General features: G+C 50.6%; 1 protein-coding gene across 1 annotated transcript in view; it reads left to right on the top strand.

The window, feature by feature from the left end:
* Positions 1-26,324, top strand: part of LOC111146240 (polypeptide N-acetylgalactosaminyltransferase 17) — a 439,328-nt gene extending 413,004 nt beyond the window's left edge. Inside the window, exons 9-11 of the mRNA XM_022501704.1 lie at positions 1,094-1,189; positions 24,863-25,030; positions 25,668-26,324. Coding sequence (XP_022357412.1) covers positions 1,094-1,189; positions 24,863-25,030; positions 25,668-25,796 — 393 coding nt within the window. The 3' untranslated portion in view covers positions 25,797-26,324. The remainder of the gene's footprint in view (positions 1-1,093; positions 1,190-24,862; positions 25,031-25,667) is intronic.
* Positions 26,325-27,052: the final 728 nt, after the last annotated feature.

The following is a 27,052-nucleotide window of genomic DNA, read 5'->3' as shown; positions in this document are numbered from 1 at the left end:
GATGCTTTACTGACTGAGCCGCAGATTATTTTCTTGAGAAAACCTGAAATGGGAACAAAGCTTTACATGCAAAGTTTCTCATTACCGTCAAAGCTGAACAAAACTAAATTGTATCAAAATTGGGAAAAATTAACTGATTGTGGGAAAGGATTGTAAACAATTGTTATTTTCTTTTGCATTTTTCAAGAGATCTCAGTACGATGGTATCATTTTCGTAATCTTTCATGAAACAGGCATTAAAACTCCACTCAGGTGTCTGAGCCACACAGTCTGGGCGCACCGAAGCGAAGTGCCCCTTGCCTCTCTTCTTGCTCTGTCCCTGGCTGGTTTGGTTTCCGTGGTGAACAGAACCTGGAGAGGACTAAGTGTGCATGGATAAGACCAGCACCATTACCATTTCCCGCTGGCTGAGGTCGCAGCGTGGTGGGAGGGACGGACACCCCAGCAGAAACACCGAGCCCCTGGACGGTCTGGCTAGACAAATTCTTGCCTGTTCCCTAAGAGATGCGCCTCACTGAGCTCAGGGTTTTGTCTTGGGGACTTCTGGCTGTTCCTCCATGGATGTTTTCCAAACACTCAGGATGGTGTCTGGCACGGTGTGGGCGTTCAGTTAGTATTTTCGGAATATATAAGTACGTGTCGCCCAGGCTTTTCCTGGTGGTGAGGCTTTTGTTTGCTTTTCCAATTCTTGTTTTTGGTGCCTCTGTGTCAGTGATGACTTTAGACACTGACCTAGGATCCCCAGGATGATTACAACCCATGTTGGTGCCGAGGCCCACTGTGGCCCACCAGAGGGTAACTGGTGTACCTATGTCCGGTGCTCCCCGAGGCCCCTCTTCAGTGCTAGGATGGGGCAGCCGTGTTCAAGCAGCGGCTGAGGGTCCCAGGCAGAGGGCCGGCACCCGCACCATCCGCCGAAGGACTTGGTCTTTCCTGCTATAACGATCACCTCACAGATTTGAGCCTTGGTCCTCACATGGGGGGTCCCGTGGCCTTTGCAGGGGAAGTGGGGGCCGAGGGTGGTGGAACAAGGGTTGGATACAGAAGTTCCACCCGTGAGCTCTGATGGGCGATGTTTTGCCTTTTCCCACAGCTTCGAAACAACAAGGCGAAAGACGTCTGCTTGGACCAGGGGCCGCTGGAGAACCACACAGCAATACTGTACCCGTGCCACGGCTGGGGACCCCAGGTAGGAGCCAGGGGGAGAGTAAAGGCAGCGGAGATTTGTGGGAACTTCTGGTAACATCGTTGCCCCCGATTTGTGGCTGTTCCATGCTCTGAGACATTCGAGGAGGCGGGGCACTTTCTGGTTGTTTCTGCATAGCCATCGGGGAGAGACGCACGGGTGCATCGGCGCAGATACGCAGGGCAGCAGTGGACACATCGCAGCACACTGAGGAGTGTAAATGAGCTACGGGGCCCTTTGCAAACAGGAGAGCATGTACCCGTGTGCATACAGGCTGTTACAGCCACGCACACCTGAAGAATTAGCGCACTTCCTCGTGAGGACACACTCGATGTGCTCGTTCCGAAAGGCCGCTGGCAGGTGGGTGGGAGGCGTGACCGGCTCTGTGGGCCGCGGTGCAGAGCCCAGGGCTGATCCTGAAGGAGGCGCGCGCTTGCCGTGACGTTGCTGGGAACGCACGTGCTCCCCGGTCCCTCGGGAGGACACACAGGGTAACCCAGAAAGGGCAGAACGGCCCCAACCGAGGAAGGGCGAGCCTGGTGAGGGAATCACCTAGCCCAAGCTGAGCGTGTGTGTGCACGTGTGTGCGTGTAAAAAGCTTAGAAATTCTCTACGGTTGGGAGAACACGTATCCAGAAATGTCGTTAGATGGGACATTCATAAAAATTGAAAACATTGTTTTATGTCAAGCCGTAGCCGTAAGAGGCCGCTGCAGACGGGGTGGTCTCCATGACGCGATCCCAGGGGAACACCAGGCAGGGGACTCTACTCCAGACTCGCCGGTTCTCTCTCCGGGTCTCAGCGGGCTCGTCTGGAAGAGGAGGAGCCTGGACAGAATGCCCGAGAGCTCCCTTGGTCTCGCTCATGCTCTGGGAACACACGCACTCATGGCAGATCAGTGGTCCTCGGTCCACGTAGACGCTCGCACATGCAGGCATAAAGCTGGTGGGTTTGCCTCCTTGTGGAACTTCTGCTTCCCACAAAGCCAACAGCTAGGAAGAGGATCGCCTCCTCTCCGCTGTCACGGCGGTGGAGCTGGTGGTCCAGACCCTCAGCCTCCCGTCAGTGCAGGACGGGGGTTTGGGGGCCAAATCCCACATCCCTTCCCTCCCTGTAGCCCCTCCTCGATGTAGAGAGGCAGCGGGGGAGTCTGAGGTGGTGAGGGGCAAGTGCCGGAGGGCAAAGCAGACTGATTCCAGGCCCTCCAGCACGAGCAGAGCACTTTGAATCCAAACCCAGCCCGTGTACTTGCGGAGGGTTTACGGAGCCGGCCACCCGCCGTTGGCGGAACGGGCCGCGGGGCGCGGGAGAAAGACGGGGAAGCCCAGACCCGCTGCACTTCCCGCTGGCTCTGCGCAGGGAACGAGGCATTCGCACTCACGGCAGTGGGGTCTAAAGAATCCAAGGGGTGTCTTTTTTTTTTTTTTTTTTTTAAGATTCTGTTTATTTATTTATTTGAGAAAGAGAGAGAGCATGAGCAGGGATGGAGAGGGAGAAGCAGGCTCTGCACGGAGCAGGGAGCCCAACTCGGTGCTCGATCCCAGGACCCCGGGATCATGACCTGAGCCTAAAGCAGACGCCTCTCGGGCGTGTCTTCACTCATTCACTCGTTCACTCGTTCACTCCGTGAGTCCGTCTGGATCCCGTGCTGCAGGTTGGCCGGGAGTACATGCGGCGGCGGTCCCTGCTCTCACGTGGTTTGCACTTGAGGGAAGAGACAGGTAAAGAGGCAGGAAAATCCACAGCACAGCGAGTGTGGAAAGAGCAAGAGAGCTCAGGGTGTCGGGAGGTGGCAGTGGCCCCGTCTGGCGGGCCCCGAACGCAAGAGAGAAGGACGGGCCAAGCGCTAAGGCAGAAGGTGACGGAGAGGTGGATCTCGCAAGGCTGGACAAGGCAGGCAGGCTCCAAAGCCCGGACCCTTGCCTTCGGGGTGCAGCGGGTCCCCACGAGGCCTGTGAAAGCACCACGTTCTGGACCCCAACGCCAGAGCTCCTGAATCTGGGGGCCTGGGGTGGGAGCTGAGATTTTGCGTTTCCAGCAAGTTCCCGGATGATGCTGGGCTGCTGGCCTGGGAGGGTTGGGACTGGACACTAGAGAACCGAAGCGGGGATGACAGGCTTCCATTGGGCTGTTTCAACTCCCGGAGTTCAGAGATGGGTGCTTGCTACGGAGACTTCCTGGCCTCCGGCTCCTGCTGACTTTCCAGCTTCCCCAGCACAGGCCTGTGACCACTGTTCTGGGAGACAGGAGCAGTGGCTCATCCTTAAGTCCCAGGCTTCTCTGTCCAGTGCTCTGAGCAGGTAACATTCAAACCAAGCACTGAGTGACCGTGGCATCATAGACACTGGCACATTTAGATAATCTGGCCTGCGAAGCCGACTTTGGGAATGAGAACGGGAACAACGGTGTCTCATAACTGTCTCCCAGACATCTGAGGGCTTCCCCACATGGCTCCAAGCAGTGTTATTTTTCACCTGGGGGATTTGGGGAGGGTTTTCGAAGCCCCTCGGGCTGTTCTTAGCTGAATCCAAGGACCAGCACACTGAGGCACTTGCTCTGCCCCCCGCGGCCCTGTGGCCACCTCCCCCAGAACCCTCTGCCCTCTCCGTCTGCCCGGGCCCTCAGAACACCCTCTAACGCCCTTGTGATGCTCACATCTCTGGGACAGACCCCCAGGAACTTGACCTTCCTCAGCCTTCTGTCCGGAGCCTTCACTCTGCTCGTGCCCCTGCCTCAGAGTCCCGCTGGTCACCTGCTAAACAGACCCAGCCTGCAGATGTGTACCTGTCGTTCCCTGCCCACACCGGAGCCAGCAGCAGGCTCTCCGCTCCCCCAGCACAATTCCGGCGCCTTGGGTGGGAAAGAACTAGAATTCTTCTTTCTCCGGCTCCACCTGTGCGCAGAGCTTTTCCAGACGGACGCCCCTGCCGCTTAGTCGATGGAACGGCAGACCAAAGTGGGCTGCTCCCTGCTCCCCCCGACTCTGGGATGAACACCTATGAGGGGCCTGGTTGTTCCCATCAGCTGATTTTAAGTGAGTCTAATGTTGGTTTCTGTTCCACCACATGTTCTGAATTAGGAAGCCACCGTCGGCTCCTCTCTGCAGCTGCCAGCCCCCCACCCCGGCTCTTCAGGGTTTCCTCCCCCTCCTTCCAAGCCGCTCCCTCTGTGCCAGGAGTGATCCCCCCCCAATACGTGTTTTGGCATCTTTCTAAACCGCTCCGGAAAGCACTGTGGGCAAACAGAGCCGGAACCAAAGCTCCGGTAACAAGACAACTCCCCGAAGAAGGAGTTGGTGTTCCGCAGACATTGTTAAGCTTAATTAATGGACTCTCTGCCGTAATTTATTATCAAACAGCAATTAAACAGAGATAAAGTAAGCACCGAGGAGGGTGATTTCCCACCTTACAACATGTGTCTGTCATCGAAATGGAAAAGGCTCCTTGCCCTGCGTGGAGCCACTGGCCAATGTCCGTCGGCGAGCGCGTGGCCAGCCTTGCCCGTGTCCGGTCCCTCAGTTGGGTGAGACACACGCCCTTCTCTTTTCGGAACCGAAATCGGAGACGGAGCTGCCGTCTTTGGGGTCACATTGAACCCACTGAGAATGGGGTCTTGTCCAAGGAGAACTGAGGCCCCCCCACCCTGCTGGGCGAGGGACAGGTGGGTCCCCGAGCTGGAGCGGCCGTGGTGGCCCTGCAGGGCGATCGGCCGTGAGACTGGCCTCCTCTGCCCGCCCCTTCCTGCCGCCCCTTCCCGCCCACCTGGTCAGCCTGTCTACCTCGCGGAGCCGCCGCTTCTGAGCGCCCCTGGAGGCAAAGGTCAAGAAGAGCGCGCGGGCGGCCGTGCTGCCTCCGGGGGTCCAAGGGCGCCTGCACTTCCCTCCCGCCCCTTAACAAGCCCTCCGGGTCTGGGGCTGCTCTCTCCTGCCCCTGCCGCTGAGCGGCCACCCAGGTCCCCACGGTGCAGCCGGCCACGGCCTGTGAGCCCCTGAGCTCCCTGCCTGGCTGGGCGGGCGATAAACCCAGTTCTGGTCTTAGGAGCACGTTTCGTTTTGTCCTATCGCGTGGGGTAGCGACCCACCCGCAGCAGGGTTAATGCGGGAACAGAGGCCGGGAGCAGCGACGCGTTTCAAACGAAAGTCCTGTGAAAACGTCCTTGCGGGCAGCGTGTCTCCCCGTGCGCTCGCCGGCCCGCAGCAGGGCCTCCGGCAGGACCGGCAGCCGGCACGGACACGGGCAGGAGGTGAGCGCGAAGGCTGGAGGTCGTGGGGACGGCAGCGAACGGCCTGTTGGGGGACAGTGCCACAGCTGGCTGGGGCAAGTGGGGTCTGAGTGTCCAGAGCCCTGGGTGCCAGGGTGTGGGACCAGGGCTTGCCACCCAGCATCTCAAGTGTGGTCCCCAGAACCGTGAGCGCCCCCAACCATGCATGACAATGCTCATCGGTCCCCGAGTCCAGCCCCAGACCTACTGAAGACAGAGCCTGGGAATCTGGATGCTGTTGTCTCCGAGCGTTTTCCTCTCTCAATACCATCAGTGGAGCACCCATAGGGGCAAGGCTTTGTGTTAGACTCACAGGTGGTGGTCAGAGGTCCCCCCAGTTGTCTGCCCCAGACTATGCCAACTGTCCCAGCCTAATTCTTTTTTTTTTTTTTTTTTAAGATTTTACTTATTTGCGAGAGAGAGCATAAGCAGAGGGGAGAGGGAGAGACAGGCTCCCCATTGAGCAGGGGCTCGAGACATGGGGCTCGATCCCAGGACCCTGGTATCATGACCTGAGCCGAGGGCAGATGCTTCATGACTGAGCCACCTAGGTGCCTCCAACCTAATTCTTTTTTTAATTTACCATACTATTTCAGTTTTTATATAATTGGGGTTTTTTTCCCATTTTTCAGGTGAATTCATTCTTGTTAATATTGAGTTTTGTAAGTCTTAGCAGACATAGGCCATCAAGTTAACCCCACCCAGTCGGGATCTCAAGATGCCCCGCCGTCCTCCAAACCCCCCTCGAACCCCTTCACAGTCAATCCCTCCCTCCGCCTCCAAATTTGAGGCCCAGCTTAACTGGGAGCGTTCATGGCCATGTACCCAACGGGTTCCTCCCCGCGCTGAGGACCACGGATTCGCAAGCCCATGCCTTGCCGGCACAAGTCGAGCAGGTGTCCTGGGGTATTCAGGAAGCGCCGTGTGCAACGGCTTCTAGCTGCAATGGGACGCTCTAGGAGGTGGGTATCCTGGAGGGGGTGTCGGGCTCTGTCCCAAGGGTGACCTCTGTGAGTCTCTGGGCTCCAGGGAGATACCGAGGTCTCCCTTCTGTCTGTCCTTCTGTCAATACATCTCATTCCTCCTCTCCCTTCTCCTTGGAGAAGCTCCCGTCCCTTAGCCTCAGTAATTCATCACAAGAATGACAGATTTGAATTCTTTTATCCTGTAATTAAATTTAATCTGATCTTGGACTTACTCTTTGATGGCTTCATCTTTTAAGCAATACATCATCCCAACCCCTTGTCACGATGATGCATTGTGCCAATAAGAGGCCAGGGCCCCGGCAGAGTGACAGGGCTCCCACAGCTATTAGCATGGGGAAGGTACTCGGCGGGAGGTGATGACATCTGGCAGCCTCTTGGCTTCCAGACAAAGTCACGGAAGTGTTGGGGCTCGGGGCTGGAGCCGTTGAGAGCCTCTGGAGTTAATGCCCCAGGAAAGATGGCTTTCTGGAGACCGGCCTTCTGCCTTGGGGACGAAGCAGACCTGGGAATCCCTTTCCGTTCCTGGAGCACAGTACGAGGTCAGAGCAGGGGAGCTGGAGACCTCACAGGAGAACAGGGTTGGAAGAGCAAGGGCAGGTACTTTTTACGTTAGGGAAACTTACAGAGACCGAAGAGAAAGGATGAGAAGCAGGAGAGGACACACTGGTGTGGTTTGCCACGCCTAAAGTGGGACACCACGGAGGCTCTTCCTGCTCACGCCCAGCACCCAGCGCCCATGCGGTATTCAGAACGCTTCTGGGTTTATTACTTCCAGATTGTTAGCTCCTGCCTCCCAGGCCCCGCCTCCGTCCAGCCTCTGCGAGCATCCCTGGTGCCCACCTTCTCTGCAGACCTCCTCAGAGCGCGGGGTTACTGCCTTTCCACTTCCTGACACTTTCCTGCGCGTTCAGGGGACCTGAGCCTTGTCCTCTGATGTCCAGTCTGCTGCCCCATTTTATTTCCAATCCCCGGTCCACTCTTTTAATTATCCCTGACAAGTAGTTCTCGTGGTCCACACACAGGGAACGGGAGTGCCCAGTTTCCGAAGTGGGATTCAGAATGACAGGCACGTGCAGTTGATCTTGCTTAAGGCGGGCCCCAGTTTAAGGAGGAACGACCTCTCCCGGCAGAATGGGGTGAGGGACTATTCTCTCGAGAAAATCAGAATCGTAGTCATAAATTGTTCCCCAGTAGAGGTGCTTAGCTAAAAGTTTTATGTCTTCTTAGAAGGTCAGTGGATTGTTTTCTCCAGATGCAAAAAGTGAGTGAGCCAGGCAGACTTTATGTTAATGTTGGGCTGGGAATTAGGAACTCAGGGAACAGTGGGGCAGGGGCCACATCATCAGCCGAACCTCTCTGCCTTGCCCAGAGCTGTTGCAGTCCAAAAAAAGTCACTGCCAGCTAATCTTTTCCTTTTCTACTAAAGATGTAATAGCATTGCAATGAGTTTGGGGAAAAATTTTTTTAAATCATCCCATAAGCCTACAACCCTGGAACAACTATTATCATTTCTGAGGCTTGCTTCCAGACTTTATATTTTTTCAAAGAAGTATTTTGATTTCTTAGGTTGTTTTCAAATCACTGAATTAATAACATCACCGCTTCTGAAGGACAAGAAGGGGACGGTGGAAACCTGCTGGGGAAAAGGCATTTAGTGCCTCAGCACTACCAGTGCATCTGAGCAAGAGAGGAGCCCCTAGGTTAGCCTCATGCCCTGATCGTTCGGGTCAGAGTTTCCATGTTTGTTTGGCACAGTGGTGTCTGTAGGGAGGTCATTTGCAAAGACGTTGCCTGTTGGACATGGAGAGAATCTGCGAACATGGCCAATCAGAATTAAGGGCAGGTCCTACAGCGTTTGGGGTCAGTGGAGTTCAGGCCATTGGTCTAGGCCTCAGAAGGCTGGGTTCCCATCAGAGATGGCCAGAGGAAGGCCAAATGTCAGTAGCAGAATGTTCTAGACTGTTCTCACCATCCCGTGTATCTGATGCAGAAGTAAGGGGTTGTGCAAAGTGCCGGGTTTTAGACCCACATGGGGACCACCAAGGGTGCCATGGATTCACTGGCATTGGTTCTAGAAAAGTGTGAAGGCCTTCCTCAGATTGCTGTGTGACGTGGCGGTTTCAACAGCAGCCCCTCTCCTGGGAGCGCTGCACTGCGTGACCTCCTAGATTCCTCCTGAAGCGACTGGGGCCGAGTGTAGGCGATGGGGCTGCTTTCACGGGACTCCTGTCAGTCATCTTGACTGCCTGATCCTGCTCCCGAAAGACGAAACCTAGGGCGCCTGGGTGGCTCAGTGGGTTAAGCCTCTGCCTTCAGCTCAGGTCATGATCCCGGGGGCCTGGGATCGAGCCCCACATCGGGCTCTCTGCTCTGCAGGAAGCCTGCTTCCTCCTCTCTCTGCCTGCCTCTCTGCCTACTTGTGATCTCTGTCTGTCAAATAAATAAATAAAATCTTTAAAAAAAAAACAAAAAACCGAAACCTAGGTTCATGTCTACATTGCCTGCAGGGCCTGAATCTGGGGCCCCTTTAAGGAAATCTGAATGTCAAACAACCAGAGATGGAAGGTGAATCCTGAGAAGCTTTGCAGGAAGGCTCTGTACACAAGGAGGTGGGTTCTCATTGGCCTGGGCTGCATGGCCCACACTTACATAGTTGGTTTGGCCATGAACAGGACAGGACGAACGGCTGGGTGGACAAGGAGCTAACCGGAGCCGTGCATGGCTAAGTGAAGGTGTCTGGTCCCTGCCTCTTAGTGAGACTGGAAATCAGGAAAGGACATTTCACACGCATCCTGGACCAGAGTTAATTCTTCTAAGATGATGCCAAGAGGTACCCTTCTGTGTGTGGCTGACGCATAAGGGAAACACAGCTCCCTCACTTACCAGCTATGACCTTGAGCAACACACTGTAGTGTCCTGTACTTCAGTTCCCTTCTCTGTCGTGTAAACACAATGAGAGTGTGTACCTCGTAGAGATAGTGTGTCAGTCAAACAAGCTCATCCATACGAAGTCCGTGGCGCCTATCACATAGAAATGACGTCCGCGGTGCTGACTGTGGGACCTTGGGAAAGCTTCAGTTTTCCAAGAAAGATTCAGTTAGGTTCTATTTCCAAAAGATTCTACTACTTGAGGCTATTTAAAAAAGAAAAAAAAGCAATAATGAACAGCAGTGAAAACTTGAACAGTTCTAGCCACTTAGCACCGCAATCCTCATAGAACTTGCCAAGGGGAAGACTGGACCAGTGATGCCGTAGGCTCCTTCCAGTTCTTTGGTGCTAGAACACATGAACTTTCCATCATTCAGCTCGTCCTCCAGCTTGGTTCAGTTCTATGAGGAAATGTTGCCTGGGAGGCAAGTTACTTGGAAAGACAGATGGAACATGGAAGCTCCTACCATCTAGGAATTCATAGTTAATTAAGACGTTATTGTATAAAATAGCATGGTGATTGGTTGAGTCCAACTATGGATTTTTTTTTTTTTTACTTATCAAGTAAATTTCTGTAGACATCATCTTAATGATGAATATTATGCAATTTGTGATGCATTTTCCCCCTAATTTATCTAATCTTCAGACCAGCCCAACAAAATAAATACAGATACGGTTTTCCTGCTGGGAAAACCACCGTATTTCAGAATATGTAATATGCCGAGGTCTTACGCTGTTCTTTCATTCTTATATTTCTTTTTTAATTGCCTCCTTTACAAGACAGCAAAATATCTGAATCTGAGACCTCTTCTCCTGGAATTCCACAATATCTTATAGACAAAATTTCATTGTTTCTTGCATTGTTTCTGCAAGGCCTCCTATCATTCCCATTTTAAAAATGGGGAAACTGAGTCTCCAGGACTAAAGAGGCAGGAACACAGAGCATGAGATGGGGAGTGACCAAAGATAAGGTCGGACCAGTGGGCAGGAGGCGGAGAATATGCAGCCCTGTAGGACTCTAGGAGACTGGGCTTTAGGCCAGCCCCCACAGGAAGCCACCGAAGTATTGAAAGCCTTTTAGAATAGGAGGTTGGGGTGCAGTCTGACTTACATGTAGGAAGCAAGCACTTGGGACTGCAGCATGAGGGTCGGACGGGAGGGGTCTTAAGCTAGAGGCATGAACTTCAGTCATGACATGGGTGGGATTGTCTTGTCAAAAGTCAGTCTCCTGAGCTTGAGCAGTGACCATGGGGACAGCAAGAAGTGGACAAAATTAAAATGTGATTAGGGATCGAATTAGACCCATACTTGACACTATACAGAGGCTTAAATTCCAAATGAATTAAGAATCTAAATGTAAAATATGGAACTGTACAAACACTAGGAAAAATAATGGTGAATTCCTCTCTAACTGTGATCTAGGGGAGGGCTTTTAACTTAAATCCCAAATCCAGAGACTATAATAGATTGATGCATTTGAGTACATTAAAACTTTTTAAAACTTGCATGGTGATATAACACCATAAGCACAGTCAAAGACACCTGATAACCAACCAAGGAGAAATATTTGTAGCATATGCCACAAGGGATAATTTTCCCGTTTTATAAAAGATGCTTAAAAATTAAGGAACAAAGGACTAAAAATCTGATAGAAAAATAGGAAAAAGACACAAGCAAACAAGTTGCCCCCCACCAAAAAACGTGTCTCTCTCTCTATATATATAATATACATATTATATATATATAACATATATATATATTTAGAACATATATATGTTCTTTTTTTTTTTTTTAAAGATTTTATTTATTTATTTGACAGACAGAGATCACAAGTAGGCAGAGAGGCAGGCAGAGAGAGAGGAAGGGAAGCAGGCTCCCTCCTGAGCAGAGAGCCCGATGCGGGACTCGATCCCAGGACCCTGGGATCATGACCTGAGCTGAAGGCAGCGGCTTAACCCACTGAGCCACCCAGGCGCCCGTGAACATATATATGTTCTAAATATATTTTAAAATGTTTAAATTCATTCATAATTGGAGAAATTCAAAGCAAAATAATACCGAGAAACCATTTTCCCCACCTATCATATTTGCAAAAATTAAGAAAACTGACAACATACTCTGTTATCAAGGTTCTGAAATAACCAATCTTCTCGATTGCTGGTAGAAATGCAAATTGATACCATTTTTTGGAGGGGAGTTTGGCAATACTTAACAAAGCTACCGTATGTTTACTTCCTGACCCAGCGATCCATTTCCAGAAGCCGACTCTGATTTCCAACAGTATGAGAGTAGTGTGCGTTATTTGCAATTGCACAACAGTAGAAACCATCGAGTGCCTGTTGGTGGGAGAGTGGTTGAATGAGCGGTGGAGTAGCGCGCTGCCGCACGAAGTAACACCAGCCATCTCTGCTTACCTGTGCAGAGTGAGTTTCACATGTGGTTGGGTGAAAAAGGCAAAGTGCAAAAGAAGATGCATAGTGTGTTAACCTTTATTTAAGACAGATGGCCCCTTAAAAACAAATATCTGTACCTGCTCATCTGCGCCAGAGATCCAGGAAGGATAAATCAGCGACTAATAAGCTGGGTCACCTCCTGGAAGTGCGTGAGAATGGGACGGATGAACGTGGAAGTAGGGGCAGATAAAAGGAGGAAGAGGGGATTGTCTCTCAGGGCACCTTCATATCAGGTTCTGACTCTTAGAACCACGGTGATGTTTCGGGTGTCTGAGAAAGAAAATAAATTCAACTAGAATGTGGGAAAAGGACCCACAGTGAGGTGCAAGCAATAAAGGAAATAACGTGACCCGACAAATACAACAACACTGATGGTGGGGAAGAGGAGCACCAACCTAAGTAACTTTGGGGCAGTTGGGACAATTTTGACTGGATTCTACAAAAAAAGAACCATCGCCAATAATGCAGTCTAACAAGTTAGCTTGTCTTCCCCATCAGCCTGAATTAACCGCTGTGTGACGTTCCAGGACTGAACAAGCAGGTGTAGGACGTGGGGGTGTTGGGAACCACAGCTCCTGCTGCTGGAGAAGGAGGTTGTGAATAAGCGAGGAGGCATGGCCAGAATGAGCGGATGCTGGATTGCAATGTGGGGAGTTGGGATGAGTTTATTTTACATGCATATATACAAATATAAATACATATGTAAATGTGTGCATAAATAGAGACGTGGAAATAAACTTGTAGAAAAGGTGGAATGAAGAACAAATGTGTGCATGGGCGGGTGTGCATACACGGACTTCCTAGCTCTGGAACAGCCCAGGAGCAATAAAACCCAGTAGCACTGAACACCTCCGGCCCCCAGATTTGCAATAATCCCAGCAAGGGAGCAGGAAAAACAGAGGTTAAGCCTGGAAGACCTTGTGGTGTCAGAATAAAAGGAAGTTCTTTAAAAAAAGACTGTGTCTTCTCAATAGAACACAGGAGCCACCCTGAAGGAGTTCCCGGTGTCCAAAGCTAGAACTGCCCGAGCAACAAAATAAATAGAATATTGGATTGTCACTCACGTAATTTTTTTTTAAATCCATGAGTCTATACTGATATAAACAAGTAAATGGAGAGAGGGGACCCACTCTTCCTTCAGTAGAAGTCCACTTAGTAAACGTAGAAGGCATGTGGGACATGAAGATCACCCCCAGGCGGTCGTGCCCATAATACTTGCTGTCGTCCAGAGCTAGCAACGGATGCTAAAATCAGTGATCAAAAGTAAGATGTTTTCATAGTTTCCAGGCATCTCCCTTGATCAAGGGAAAAAACTGTGACATCATGGCTGAGAAGCCCAAAGGACACTGCCTTAACCAAGTGTTCAAGGTTATCGTCACCAGTAACGAGCCATCACGCATTCCTGATCTGATGCCCCAGGAAAGGCCCAGCGTCACCTCTGTGGTTTTTACTAGACCTTTAATCTTAATCATGAGAAAACATCAGACAAACTCAAACTGAGGGAAGTTCTACAAGATAATTGCCCCGTACTCTTCAAAAGGGTCGAGGTCATTAGAAACAAGGGAAGACTGAGGACCTGTCCCAGATAGGAGGAGATCAAGGAGACATGACCACAGAATGCAGTGTGGGATCCTGGAAGAGAAAACATACTGGAGAAGCTACAAGATTTCTGTGAGGTCTCCAGATTAGTTAATAGGATTGGACCAATGTTAACTCCCTGGATTCAGTAATTATGGTACGATTCTATAATAGATTAACTCTAGGATAAGCTGAATTCCAGGAACTCACTGTTTTATATTTGCAACTTTTTTGTAAGTCTGAAATGGCTCTGACATTACAAATTTTTTTTTAATGTTTTAAGAGGACTGGTTGGCTGGAGTTGTTGGTGGAGAGGTCAAGGGAAGGGACGAGGACGGTGGAGTGATACTTCAGTCCCTGCCTAAACCCATAGACAGGGCCACCATCACTGAGATTGGAGGTGAAGGTTTGGGGAGAGGATGCTTTGAGTTCTATCTGGGGCACTCTGAGTTCGGGCTGAGGGACGGGCCTTGGGAGTCCCCACAGTGGTGTCCTCTAAGCAGCCGAACTTTCCAACCATGTGCTGAGGACAGAGTGGCAGAGGCAGATGGGGCTTCGGGGTGTGTGCCAAGGCAGAGAACAGTGACCCCAGGACAGACCCTAGTGTGGCTCCACCCTTCATTCTGCCCAGGGATCCCGCGGGCTAGACCACGCTGTGCATTCAATACGGTTACAGACGTGGTGAGAGGATTCTCCGTGGAGGTGGACAGGAAGCCAGATGGGAGCGGATGCCGGGGGAGAAGGAGGTGAGGAGGTGCCGACATGGTGGGGAGAACTCTCTGGAAGGCTGACTGAGGGAAAGCGAGACCAGGTGGAAAGGCAGAGAAGGGTGAGCTGGAGGCACCCTTGGAGCAGAGTGAAGGGAGTGAGACTCAACAGAGAGGAGTTACTTACATTTCTAAGATATTAGAGGAAAATTGAAGAAGACTGAGGGTTCATGCTCAGAAAGCAGACTTTCTGCCATCTACCTTCAAGCATGGCTGCAGCAAGACTGAATTTCCCCAGGTCAAATTATGGTAAATAGAAGCAGAAATTTAGACTTTGTTTTTTCAGAGAGAAATCTGTGCATTCACCCCAAACAGAAATCGACTGACCTGCCAGCCTGGGTTTCCCCTCTGGAGAACCACAATTTCTAGCTCACCTGCCAGAGCTTGCAATGCTGAAGGCCCTAAATTCCAGCGAACTCCAGAGAGCTCAGGACCCCGGGGGCATCAGTGGGACACAGGAGTGGCTTTAGAGATGCAAAGCAGAGTCCCAGGAGCCCCACCCAAGATCCGGTTCCCCCAGACGTCTGGCCCCCTCCAGGCACGTAGGAGCCGGACCAAGCCAGAGAAGTGAAGTGGAAGGTGGGAAAGGAAAGGGCAGGAGCATAGCAGGGGCCAGAGCCAGGCTCGCCTGGATCAGGAGTCCAGCCCAAGGTCACCGACAGACCCAGCCCAAGAGAACACCATGGGCCAGGGAGCCACCAGTAGGGACTCAGATGCCCAGCAGTGTCGCTGGAGCACTTGAGGCAACCCTTGGACCAAGGGCTCTGGCAGAGAACAGGGAGCCCAGAGTGGCTAGGGGCAGGGAAGGAGACGGGTCCGGGAAATGCGGGCCACACGAGGCCACGTGGGAGCCCCACTGGAAAGAAAAGAAGTCTGGTGAATTAGAAACACCGGCCGAGTTCTCAACTTGAGCATGAGGTCGGGAAAAAGAAGAATAACAAATACACGGGCCTTCCTATATGCCGTGTCCCCTCCTCACTTAACTGAATTACATAACTACCCTAGGAAGTAAATTGTAAAATTATCCCCAGTTTGAAAAATGAAGACTCAGGGGCGCCTGGGTGGCTCAGTGGGTTAGGCCGCTGCCTTCGGCTCGGGTCATGATCCCGGGGTCCTGGGATCGAGTCCCGCGTCGGGCTCTCTGCTCAGTGGGGAGCCTGCTTCCCTCTCTCTCTCTCTCTCTCTCTCTCTCTCTCTCTCTGCCTACTTGTGATCTCTGTCAAATAAATAAATGAATAAAATCTAAAAAAAAAAAAAAAAAGAAAAATGAAGACTCAGAGTCCCATAGGGCTTAAGCAACTGGCCCAGGGTCATAAAACTATTAAGTGGCAGAGCTTGGATTTCTTAAACAGGCTCCAGAGTGCAAGTCTTTAGCCATACAGTGGACTGCCCCTTCGATGACACAGCACTACGCCAGGAACACTGTTTCCATGGGCAAAAATGAGAAGGTGAGACAGATTTAATTAAGATCTTGCTAAAAAGGGAGCCAAGCGTTTGCCAGCATTTCCACGCTGTACCCGATACAGTCCTACCTTCCTGTTTCACACGTGGAGACAAGAAGGAAATAAATCTCTTCATTGAAAAATAGAATCTTTGCTTCTCTAACCAGTTAGCAGTCAGGGTGAGCTTTGGAAGCAGGCTTAGGAATTTGCTCCGGATCCCTGGGCACTGGAGTGGGCTATCATGCTCACCAACCCCTCTCCCACTGGACTCTTCTGGCCCCTCATCCTGGTATCGCCCCCACTCTTAAGGCCACTCTCCAAGAGGCTCCCAGCTCTCTCCACAGAGTTCTGTGATCCAGACCCTGCCACCCGCCCCTGCCTCCACTGGCAATACCCTGAATCCATCCACTTTTCGACAGTCTGTGCAGGTAAATCAACCCAAGGTTTTGTGTTGTAAGTATGTTTCCCCATTAATTCTCAGTAGCACTGCATTTTCTGGAAATATAATGTTTTTATCCAGCATGATGAGTCATAATGGTGGAAGGGAGGAGACTGAGGAGGGAGGCCCTGGGAACTGGCTAGTCCCCTAGGAACTGGCTCTCTGCAAAAAAACATATCTGATTCCATAGCCTGCCTTCCAAGCTTCCAGATATATTTTAAAATCAAATTTACTGAAGTACAAGGTCAGTACAGCAAACAGAGTCTGCTCAAGGGTACAATATGATGAATTTTGACAGGGTATGTATTTGCGGATCTCCCTCCCCAATCAAAACATACACTTCCATTTCCCCCTAAAGGTTTCTCCTGCCCCGGCAGCCCCTTTCTTCACCCCCAGTTCGTCGCAGCCACCGTGTGTCCACTTGGAGACGCAGTTGGAGACATTTCCTATATCGCTTGGGATCGGGCATGCTCCGAGAAAATCTATTTGTTTTTAAGAATATACATATGCATGTGTAATCACCAGAAATCACTCCTTCAGCCAAGTAGCAAACAAATAAATTCACCCCAAAGCAGCTTCCAATCAATGGAACCTCATCTCTCCGTGTCCTGAGTAAAAGCAGGGTAAAATGCATTTTTTCATTTAGCAATGGTTTTCTACACTGACTAAGCCTGATTCCGAAGAGTTGAGAAAGACCCTTAATATGAAAGCAATTGCAAGCCATGTTTTTATTGACAATTCGATGGGTTTTGCTGTGTCCCAGAGTCATTCCACAATCATTTGGCTGTTTTTTGTTTATTTGGCTATAACCTGCATAGTTTAGTTTTCCCTCAAGGCTGTTAAATGTGGGTTAATAGTTGTGTGTGCCTCTTAGATCATCTCAAATAGAAAATTCTTCTTTTCTGCTAAATGAGAATTAATCGTACTTGAGCTCAGAGCTTTTTTTTTTCCCCTAATGCATTAGGGTTGTGGATAACGACATTCATTTCTCCTCTTGGGCCCAGCAGCCAAACCTAGAATAATCCCATTCCATTCAAAAGGCATTTATAGAGTATTTGCTTTTTGCAAGATACCTTCTCACTCCCAACGCTATATAAAAATATCCTGAAACAGCAGCAATGACAACAACAACAAAACCTTCCACAAGGAGAGTCACAGAATACATAAGTGTACGTTGAAAGAGACCACCTCTGGGGGGAGGGCGCTTTGTGTAACCATGGGAGACAGGGTAAGAGTCGGTGGAGATGTATTCTACACAGTCTTCCTGCTGGCTGTTTTCGAGAGACCTCAGGCCATCTGTCAGAAACCAAGAGTGTAAGCTGGAGACATAGAGTCGAAAATCATGACCAAAAATAAATAAATAAATAAAAAATAAAAGGTTTATTCTTAAATCAGGAGGTACTAGAGCAATTGAAGGTTGAAGCAGGGAATGATGTGATTTGAACCTGCAGGATTAGGAAGGCGAGATGGAAAGTAGGAAGGCCTGGAGGTGAGGACAAGTTACAGATCTCCTGCAGCAGCTCACCTGGAAGATTGGGAGGAAATATGTGTGAGAGGCATAGGGAAGCAGGAACCAGAAGACTTGCAACTTTATGGGTGGGGGAGAGGGAAGGGGGAAGGTGACCCAAGTTTGCAAACCTTGAGCCTCAGAAGAGATCAGGAGTATGGGTGTATAACAAGGAACTGGTATTCAATTGGCCATAACTGGAAAAGTGAGGGTTGACAAGTTTCAAGCAGTTTTCAGCTCAGAGGAGGGAGCTTCTGACAGTAGAGCAGATTAGATACTTTGAAGGGTCTTCTTCCTGCGGCATAACTAGATTCTAGGTCAACTACAACCAATACCGTTTTAAACCCCTGCTAGATGCACAAGAAGAAACTGTATCTGTTAGCTTTTGCTGCATAACAAATCACCCCCAAGACATTTTCAGATAAACAGAATATGGGAGGGTTTACCATGACAGATAATCACCAAGGGAACTTCTAAAGAATGTACTTCAAGAAGAAGGAAAATAACCCCAGAAGACTATCTTGAGGAAAGAATGAATTACAAACAAAGAAATTTATAAATGTGTAAGTAAATCCAAAGAAATGTTTCTTACATAATAAGAATAACGTCTAGTTTGGGGCAGGGAAATATAACCAAAGGCTGAACGGTAAAAAGGAGGTGACTGGATTTAGAGTCCTAATGTCCTTGAATTTTATTGACTGAGGCAGACATTAGGATACTGAATAATCTGCTAAGTTGTTAATTGTTAAATTTCTAGAGTAGCCAGTAAAATAATAGAAATGAACTAGAATTTCCAAATGTGTAGAGGAGAACTATGAAACATTCCAAAAAACAAAAACAAAAAACAAAAAAATCAAACTGAACCAATCCAAACTAAGGCCAATAAAGGAGAAAAAGGAAACCAAGAAGACTGGGCACACAGCCAGTACCAAGAAGGAAAATAGAAGTGAGTCCATTTAGATCATTAAGTGCAATAAAAACAAATGGATCAAACATTGTGGCTAAAAAAAAACATAGATTGTCACTCTAAATTTTTTTAAAATCCAGTGGAAGTGAAACCTGAATGTAATTTGCTAATGGGTTGGGAATGTGGCAGGTCAGAGGAAGAGGCAAATAAAGGATGAAGCCAAAGTGCCTGGCCTGAGCAGCTGGAAGGATGGTGTTGTAATGACCAAGATGGAACCAAAGTTGGATGAGTGTGGATGGGAGGACTGGGTATCCAGGGCAGGAGGAATTCAGTTTTGATCTGTAACTCTGAAATGCTTATTAGACCTCCAGGTGGTGTATCCAGTGGTGAGTTGGATATACAAATCTGGAATTGAGGAGAGGTTTGGTTTGGAGGTAGAAACTTGGCACAGTTAGCCAAGTTAGCATTAGAGATGTTACCGAAAGCCCCCAATATGGCAAGCTTTCCGGGAGAGAGGGTACAGAGAGAAGGGATGGTTTCACCAGCACCCTGCAAAGCATCTGGCTCAAAATTGGTGGCCCATATAAAGACTAAGAAAAAACTATTGAAGTTGATATAATTAATGGATCCTGTTGACCTTGCAGAGAGCAGTGTGAGTGAAAGTGGTGGTAGAAAGCACTAAGGAAGGAGACAGTGGAAAACCAAAGAAAACAAGGAGGTAATGAGAGCTGTAGCTGGAGATTTCTGGGCACAGAGATCTGGTTATGTTTGTAGCTTGGAAGAAATGAAGAAGAAGGGAGAAATGATGGCTTACGGTACCTATGGAGTGAGGAGAAGACAGTGTTGAAAGAAGTGAAAAATGAAGGGAGACAGATTTTGAGGGGCAGGGAAGGTAACTTCTCAACAATGTGGGAGGCAAGATTCCCCAGGGCAGTGAGGGTCCAGGACACCAAGCTAGGGATTAGGATGAAGGGTGCATTTTAAAAATCTAGACCCTGCTGTGGGTGGGAAGGGTGTTGGTTGGCAGAGTCACAGGAGGCAAGTGAAAAGATGAGAGACTTGGGGTGAGGTCCAGGCACCATCAGAATATGGGTCTGCAGTGGGTATGGGCCGCTGGCACCTGGCTCTGACCCTGGGGAAGCAGGAACCAAGGGAACTTGTAGCCCCTCCTGATCTGAGTGACCATGAGGTACCAGGGTGGCAGCTCATGGTTCACAGAAATGTCTTAAAGATACTGCTTGCACTACAGTGGACGTTCTGAAAAAGAAACTAAGAAAACAATACCATTTACAGTAGAATCCAAAAAGAGAAAATACTTGAGAATAACCTAACTGAAGAAAAATACACTGAAAGCTACAAAACATTGTTGAAACAAATGAAAGACCTAAATTAAAAAATACATCCAATGTTCCTTGATCAGAAGACTTACTGCTGTTGTGGAAGTCCTGCCTGAGTTGATCTGCAGATGCAGTGCAGTACCTATCAAAATTCCAACTGCATTTTTTTGCAGAAATGGAAAAGATAATCCTAAAACTCATATGAAAATGCAGGGACCAGAGTAGCCAGAATGACACCAAAAAAGAACAGAGTTAGAAGACTCACGCTTCCAGTTCTTAGACCTACTACAAAGCTGTACTAATCAAGACATTGTAGTGCTCTCAGAGGGGTAGGTACTGGGTCAGTGGAATAGAATTCAGATTCCAGAAATAAATCCCACATTTATAGTCAATTAATTTTTTATAAGCAATTAATTTTTAACAAGGATGAGAAGATAATTAGATAGGGAAAAAGTCTTTTCAACAATCAATCTTGGGACAACAAATAACCACATGAGAAAGAAAGAACTTGTATGTACACCATACATCACATATGAAAATCAACTCAAAGTGGATCAAAGATCCAAATGTAAGAGCTCAAACTCTAAAATTCTTAGGAGACATAGGGGTAAATCTTTATGACCTTGGATTTGGCAGTGGTTTCTTAGATAATGACATCAAAAGCATTGGTATCAAAGAAAAAAATCAGTAAGTTGAACTTCATCAAAATTAAAAACTTTTGTACTTCAAAGCATACTCTCAAGAAAGTGAAAAAACAAAACAAAACAAACAAACAAAAAAGAAAGTGAAAGAACAACCCACGGAATGGGAGAAAATATCTCCGCTCAAAATATACCAGAAAAAGGTCTCGCATCCAAAATATGTAAAGAACTCTTACAACTCAGGAGTAAAAAGACAATTTGTCCAATTGAAGAATGGGCAAAAGACCTGAATGGACATTTCTCCAAAGATCCACAAGTGGCCAACAAGCACATAAAGAGATGCTCAACATCACTAGTTATTAAGGAAACGCAAATCAAAACCACAATGAGATACCACTTCACACCCAGTCAATGGCCAGCATGTTCCTAAAAAGAAAGAAAGAAGAGAAAACTACAAGAACAAGAGTTTACGGGGCTGTGGCTGAGTTGGAACGCTGGCCTGTGGTGGGGCACCTGCAGACGGTGCAGCTGTTTGGAGAGTTTGGCAACTCCTCCGAAAGTTAAGCACACATTCACCATGTGACCCAACAACCAACCAGCAGTTCTACTTCTCGATACAGTGCTAAGAGAACTGAAAGCACAGGTCCCACAGAAACTTATGCATGAATGATCATAGCGGCATATTTCGTAATAGCCCCAAAGTGGAAAAAACCCAAATAGCCATCATTTAGTGGGTTCCCAGAACGGTCTAGAGGAAGTGAGGCACTCCTACACCCCCTGGGAGTGAGACACCGAAACATAGGGATCATTGACACCGAGGGCTTGAGGGATGGTGCGGGGGTGGGGGAAGGAAGAGTTAGAGAAGACACCGTGGGATGGAGAGAACTGCACGGAGTCTGGGAAAGCTAAAGCTGGAACCTTCTAGAAGAAGGCCAGTAAGGAGTCATCTGGAGCAAAGCCTGGAAGTCAGGAAAGCCTGTTGCATATTCAGAGGCCAGGGAGCAGAGACCCTTAAGGAAGGGATACCGGGGACGGGGAGCTGGGGAGGGGGACCAGACAGTGGCCCGAAGACACCACGGAGACTCGCGATCCAGGACTGGCACAAGAACGGGACGGGGTTGGCACAAGATCTAAATTCGCACCACCCTCCTGCCTCGTGGGGGAGAGGCAATGTGACATCTGTTGGTGTAACCTGAGCCCCACCATCCTTTCAGACCACAGTGCCCTTCCCCTGACCTTGCCCCCTTGGCCAGGCCAGCAGGACCTGTGCATGTGTTTTTGGCTTGAGAAAGCACCTTCCACCAGAACGCAAGGCCTGTAGGGCCTCCCCACCCTCCCCCACACCCAGACACGTGCACAGCTTGGCTTTGCTGGTCCTAGTGGCTGGGGTCTCATCCTTCACTCACAGACCGCAGAAAGGAGGGCCCCTAACTCCCAGTGGCATTTAGCGTCGCTCTTTAAACATCTGGGGCACAGATATGCTCAGTTAATTAATGTTCTTAGCGCTGTTCATTTGCCTGCTGGATAATAGATTGATTCATAATGTCAGTAAGCAGCTGTGTCTGTCTTTCCCCCAACATAAAGGCGGCTTGCCGCCATTCACCGCTTTGCCTTTGGTGAATCTGAGTATATTCAGAGACACATTGTTTAGGGAGGGGTGAGGAGGGCTTCAGATTTTCTTATCATGTCACCTCTGACAAGCCCTCTGATTTGGAACTAATTTGGGTTTAAAGCGCATGTTAACCGCATCTCTCTCAAGGGCACTTAAACTCCCTGTACCTTGTTTCAGCAGGGAGCAGGTGGGCCCCCCCTTCGGGGATCAAAGCAGAGGATTTCTGAGTGGTTTTCATCAGCAGTGAGAACCTCCGCAGAAAACTCGGGCCCTGGAGAAGAGGCACTCCTGGACCAGAGCTTCCTTCTGGCTCCATTCCTGGCCAGAAATGCCCAGGCTCTCAGGAGAAGCCCAGGATCGTGTAGGAAGAGGCCCGTCGGCTGGTCAGCTGCTGGGCCAGGGTCCCTTGGGTCCCAAGGAGGGAGGCCAGGACCCAGCCAGGGGACCAGATGTCCTCAAACCTCAGTTTCTTCATCTTTAAAACAGGAGAGTAATGGAAACTTATCTCAGAGAGTTGTTGTAAAAATTACATTCTTTATTCTCTTTATGATGCTTAGAAATAATGCCAAGTGTGTCTTTAATCCATGCAAGCTGGTGGGGTGCCTGGGGGGCCCAGTGGGTTAAGCCTCTGTCTTCGGCTCAGGTCATGTTCCCAGAGTCCTGGGATCGAGCCCCGCATGGGGCTCTCTGCTCAGCGGGGAGCCTGCTTCCCACCCCACCCGCCCGCCTCTCTGCCTACTTGTGATCTCTCTTTCTCTGGCAAATAAATAAATAAAAGCTTTTAAAAAAATACATGCAAGCTGGTAATTTTATTTTTTAATTTATTCAGCACCAGCTGTTATTGATAATCTTCTTACCCTGCTACCTCGCAGCATGTAAGAACAAAAACGAGAGATGTACCTTCCTTTCTCCTTGTCTTCACCAGCCTACACTGGAGTTATCAGTGGGAACACAGCCCCGTCCTCGTGTTCTCAGAAACTGGTTCCCAGGCAGGTCGCACAGAGAACTCTTCAAAACATGCTTGTGGAGCTTAAACAAACAGACATCGTCGCGTCTTTTAAACAATGTCGTTCCCCACATTTATAACGTGCTCGTCCGCAAACATGTTTTGAGCACTTGGTCTGATTTTCTCCGAGCAAGGAATGAAATTAATTAGACACAGTCCCTACCCCTAAAAGAGTGTGGAAGACGGATGAATGTACTTGCTCCAAGGCTGGAATACAGAATTTTAGACAACACAGACAGGCAGGAGAGAGGCCACTAGAGTAGCATGGGTCCCGCTGTAGGAAGGGTTAGGAGGCAGCACCATCTCCGTATCAGTTAGCTCTTGCTGCGTGACAACTAGCCCCCCAAAACCTACTGGCATAAAGCAATGTGCACTCACTGTGCATTGTCCAGATGCGCTGGATGGGTCTGTGATCCGGACCGGGCTCGGCTGATTTCAGCTGACTCATCCCCACACCTCCTGGCAGCTGGCTGGTCCACTGAGGGCTGCCTAGTCTCGGACGACCTCGTCCACTTGTCTGATGGTTGGCTCTTGGCTGGGCCATCCAGAGCTCACTGCCACGGGGCCAGCAGGACTCCCAGAGCAAGAGAGTAGAAGCACGCCAGGCTAAAGGCTAGTCCATCCTCGCTTCTGCTGTATTGTGTTGGTCTAAGTAAGTCACCAGCACTCACGGAATGGAGAGACCAGCTTCACCTCTTGAAGGACATGGCTTCGAAAGTCGTACCGCCCAGGGTGTATGGAAGGAAGAGGGAAGGGTGTGGCCTTTAAAAAAAAAAAAAAAAAGATTTTATTTATTTGGCTGGGGTGGGGGTAGCCGCAGAAGTGGGGGGAGGGGCAGAGGGAAAAGGAGATAGAGAATTTCAAACAGATGCCATCTAAGTGTGGAGCCTGCCATGGGGCTCGAGCCTGAGACCCTGACATCATGACCTGAGCCAAAACCGAGAGTCGACGCTTGACCGACTGGGCCAGCCCCGTGCCCCGGGTGTGGCTGTTTTTGCGATCTCCCACAATCCCCCAGCATCTGTCAGGGTGCGTGGAGCAGAATCAAGCACCCACGTTGTGTGGCACACGTAGGACCCTTCTGCTTTTCCGTCATTCTAAATGATGTTGCCGCGAACATCCTACGTCTGTCAGCTTGTGTTCCCGGTTTGGGTTTTTACCTTGGGATAGATTTCTAAAAGTGGATTTTTTGGGTCAAAAGAGAAAAAAAAATTAAAGCACACAAAGTATCTATTTTGAAATCCCCTTTTGGAAAGACTGTCATAATTTATCCCACTGCCACCCATTTTATGCCAACCTTGACAAAATGAGAGTTTTTTTCCCGATGTGGTATCACCTTGCCATTTTGGTGTATTTATTTTAACGCCCATTAGGTGCAATGCCTTTTAATATGTCTGTTTCTTTTTCAGCGACCCGCCTCTTTGGGAGTTTACAGCAGGGCGAGATTAATTAATCCCAATTTACAAACAGGTGGAAATGCAGACTCGGAGAGGTTAAGGAACTTACTCGGGGTGGCTCCTGCGGGGAGCAGAGCTGAGCTTTAGAAATCCGAGGTCCTGCTCTTTTATTTATTCCCGCTCCCTCATGTTGATGGACAGAAGCCCACAGTCCAGAAACACGGACCGAGAACATGCTTAAGAAAGAAACCTGCCTGGGTCTGGGGATGCGGCACCCGGACTTAGCAAGCCAGGAGGCCCCCTGAGCGGGGCTCATCTGTGAACTGGGTCCATGGCAGCCAGGACTGCGGCCGTGGCGGGTGAGACCTGCAGACCCGACTCACCGCGCCCTGCCCTCTCCTCCGCTCTCTCCCCAGCTTGCCCGCTACACCAAGGAGGGCTTCCTGCACTTGGGTGCCCTGGGGACCACCACGCTCCTCCCTGACACCCGCTGCCTGGTGGACAACTCCAAGAGTCGTCTGCCCCAGCTCCTCGACTGCGACAAAGTCAAGAGCAGCCTGTCCAAGCGCTGGAGCTTTGCCCAGGTGAGCGCCCCAGGGAAAGGCCGGCACCCCAGAGCACCCCGGGGCTGCTGCGGGCCATAGGGGGATGACTTCCCCCAGGTCTCCAGCCCAGGGCCAGCCTCATGAACCCAGGGCACGTCTGGGGGAGTCCGCGGAGGAGGGGATTGTGTGTGGGACACCCTGCAGCAGCACCAGGCAGGCTGGAGCCGACAGATCTCGGCGAAGGGAGTGTGCACTGAGTTTTCTGAAATCCGCTAAGTAGTCAGTAGGGTGGGGAGAGTCAGAGCTCAGGTCTCCCCGGAAATCCCACTCTCAGACACCATCCCCCATGGGGGCTTGACACCGGGTTCAGCCATTCAGACTTGGTGAAGCTGACACCTTTTCTGACTTTAGGGTTTCTGGAGGAGGCTCCAGTGATCCCTTTCCCTGTGCAAAGAGTTTTGGTGGGACGGCTCCCTGTGAGAGGCCCTGTGCCGGGCACTGCAGTGGTTAAACCTCTTTCTCTGTCTTTCTCTCCATCCACGTCTCTCTCTCTCTGTGTGTGTGTGTCTTTCTGTCTCTCTCTGTTTCTGTCTCTTTGTCTCTGTCTTATTCTCTGTATCTCCATCTCCGTCTGTCTCTGTCTCTCCTTGTCTCTGTCTCTCCTCCTTTCACCCAGAATGGAGCCATCATGAATAAGGGCACAGGGCGTTGTCTAGAGGTGGAGAACCGGGGCCTGGCTGGCATTGACCTCATCCTCCGCAGCTGCACGGGACAGAGGTGGACAATTAAGAACTCGATCAAGTAGCGTGGAGTGGCAGGGGCCCCTAGAGCCCGGCCCCCGGGACGGGGTCTGCCCGTCTTCTGGACCAGCCGCGCGGGTGGAGAGACAGCAGGAAGCCGGCAGGTGCTCAGCGGGCCTCCCGGGGTTTCTCCAGGGCAGCACGGGGGCCCCAGAGGGAGACGTGGTGTCCCCGCTTCGGCACTCAGCTGCCGTGAGGCCCGCGCTCCCTGGAAGATCCCCGACCCCTCCTCTGGGAACCCAGGAGCCGCGTCTTCTGCTGCCCAGATGTGGCCCACGTACCGTGGCGTGAAACCCCCACGTCCTCCGCATCCTCTTCCCAGCCGCCCTCTGGACTGGCACTGGCAGGGCCCCTCCTCCTTCTCATCCCTCTCTTGCAGAAGCTTCTGAACGCCGCCCCCAGCCCTCAGCAGAGCGGGGGCCCATGCTCAGCTGCCTCCTGTCTTCCCCTCCTCGGAGGGAGCCCCGGGGTCCCAACACTCCATGTCCCTCAACGTCGCTTCTGCCCAGATGCCCACTTATGAGGCAGCCTCCACCCAACCTTTCCACCAGGCAGACAGCCCTGGACTTTCCTGGACCCGCCGAAGATGGCCTGGGAGGAATGAATGGTCCCACGGTCACCCAGCGGGGCCCTAGGCTCCCGTGTCCCTGGGCCAGCAGCTCCGCTATGTCTGCAGGGAGCCAGCGACATGGAGAGGCTGAGCACGGAGGGAGGTTGTGCTGGGAGGGGGCCCCCGGGGCTGGCGCCGGGCCAGGGGCAGCTCTGCCCTCCTGCGGACCTGACTCGCCTGGAGCTTAAGGACTGAAGCCAGCACAGCGAGGGGCAAGGGGCAGGGGGCGGGCTCAGGACCCCGGGGGTGCTCCATGTCCTTCTCATGTCACCCCATGCTCTGCTGGCTGGGGGCGGAGAAGGCAGTCGATTCCTCCCTGAAGAGTAATAATTTTTGCGATTGCCCTCTGGTTAGGGTACACTTACAAATCAGAGGTAATATATGGACGCGTGTGCATGCCTACGAGCATGTGTGCCTGTGCGGTGCGTGACGGTGTGGGCTGTGCATGAGTGTGTCTGGGAGTGTGCCTGGAGTGTGTGCAGAGCGGGTGTCCGTGCCTGGCCGTGGGCTTGTCGCTTTGTGGCTCTCCTGGATCAGGACGAGGCTTCTGGAAGCCGGGGGGGGGGGGGGGTTGGCCATGCCTCTCTGGCCAGGAGGACACCCCCAGCCTTGCCCCATGTGGAGCCCCAGATGGAAGGCTGTCCCTTCTGC

Source organism: Enhydra lutris, unplaced genomic scaffold (genome assembly GCF_002288905.1).
Source record: "Enhydra lutris kenyoni isolate GAN:26980312 unplaced genomic scaffold, ASM228890v2 scaffoldscaffold13, whole genome shotgun sequence".
NCBI classification, from domain to species: domain Eukaryota; kingdom Metazoa; phylum Chordata; class Mammalia; order Carnivora; family Mustelidae; genus Enhydra; species Enhydra lutris.
The sequence above is the reverse complement of the archived record's forward strand: the minus strand, read 5'-3'. Positions and strand labels throughout refer to the sequence as shown.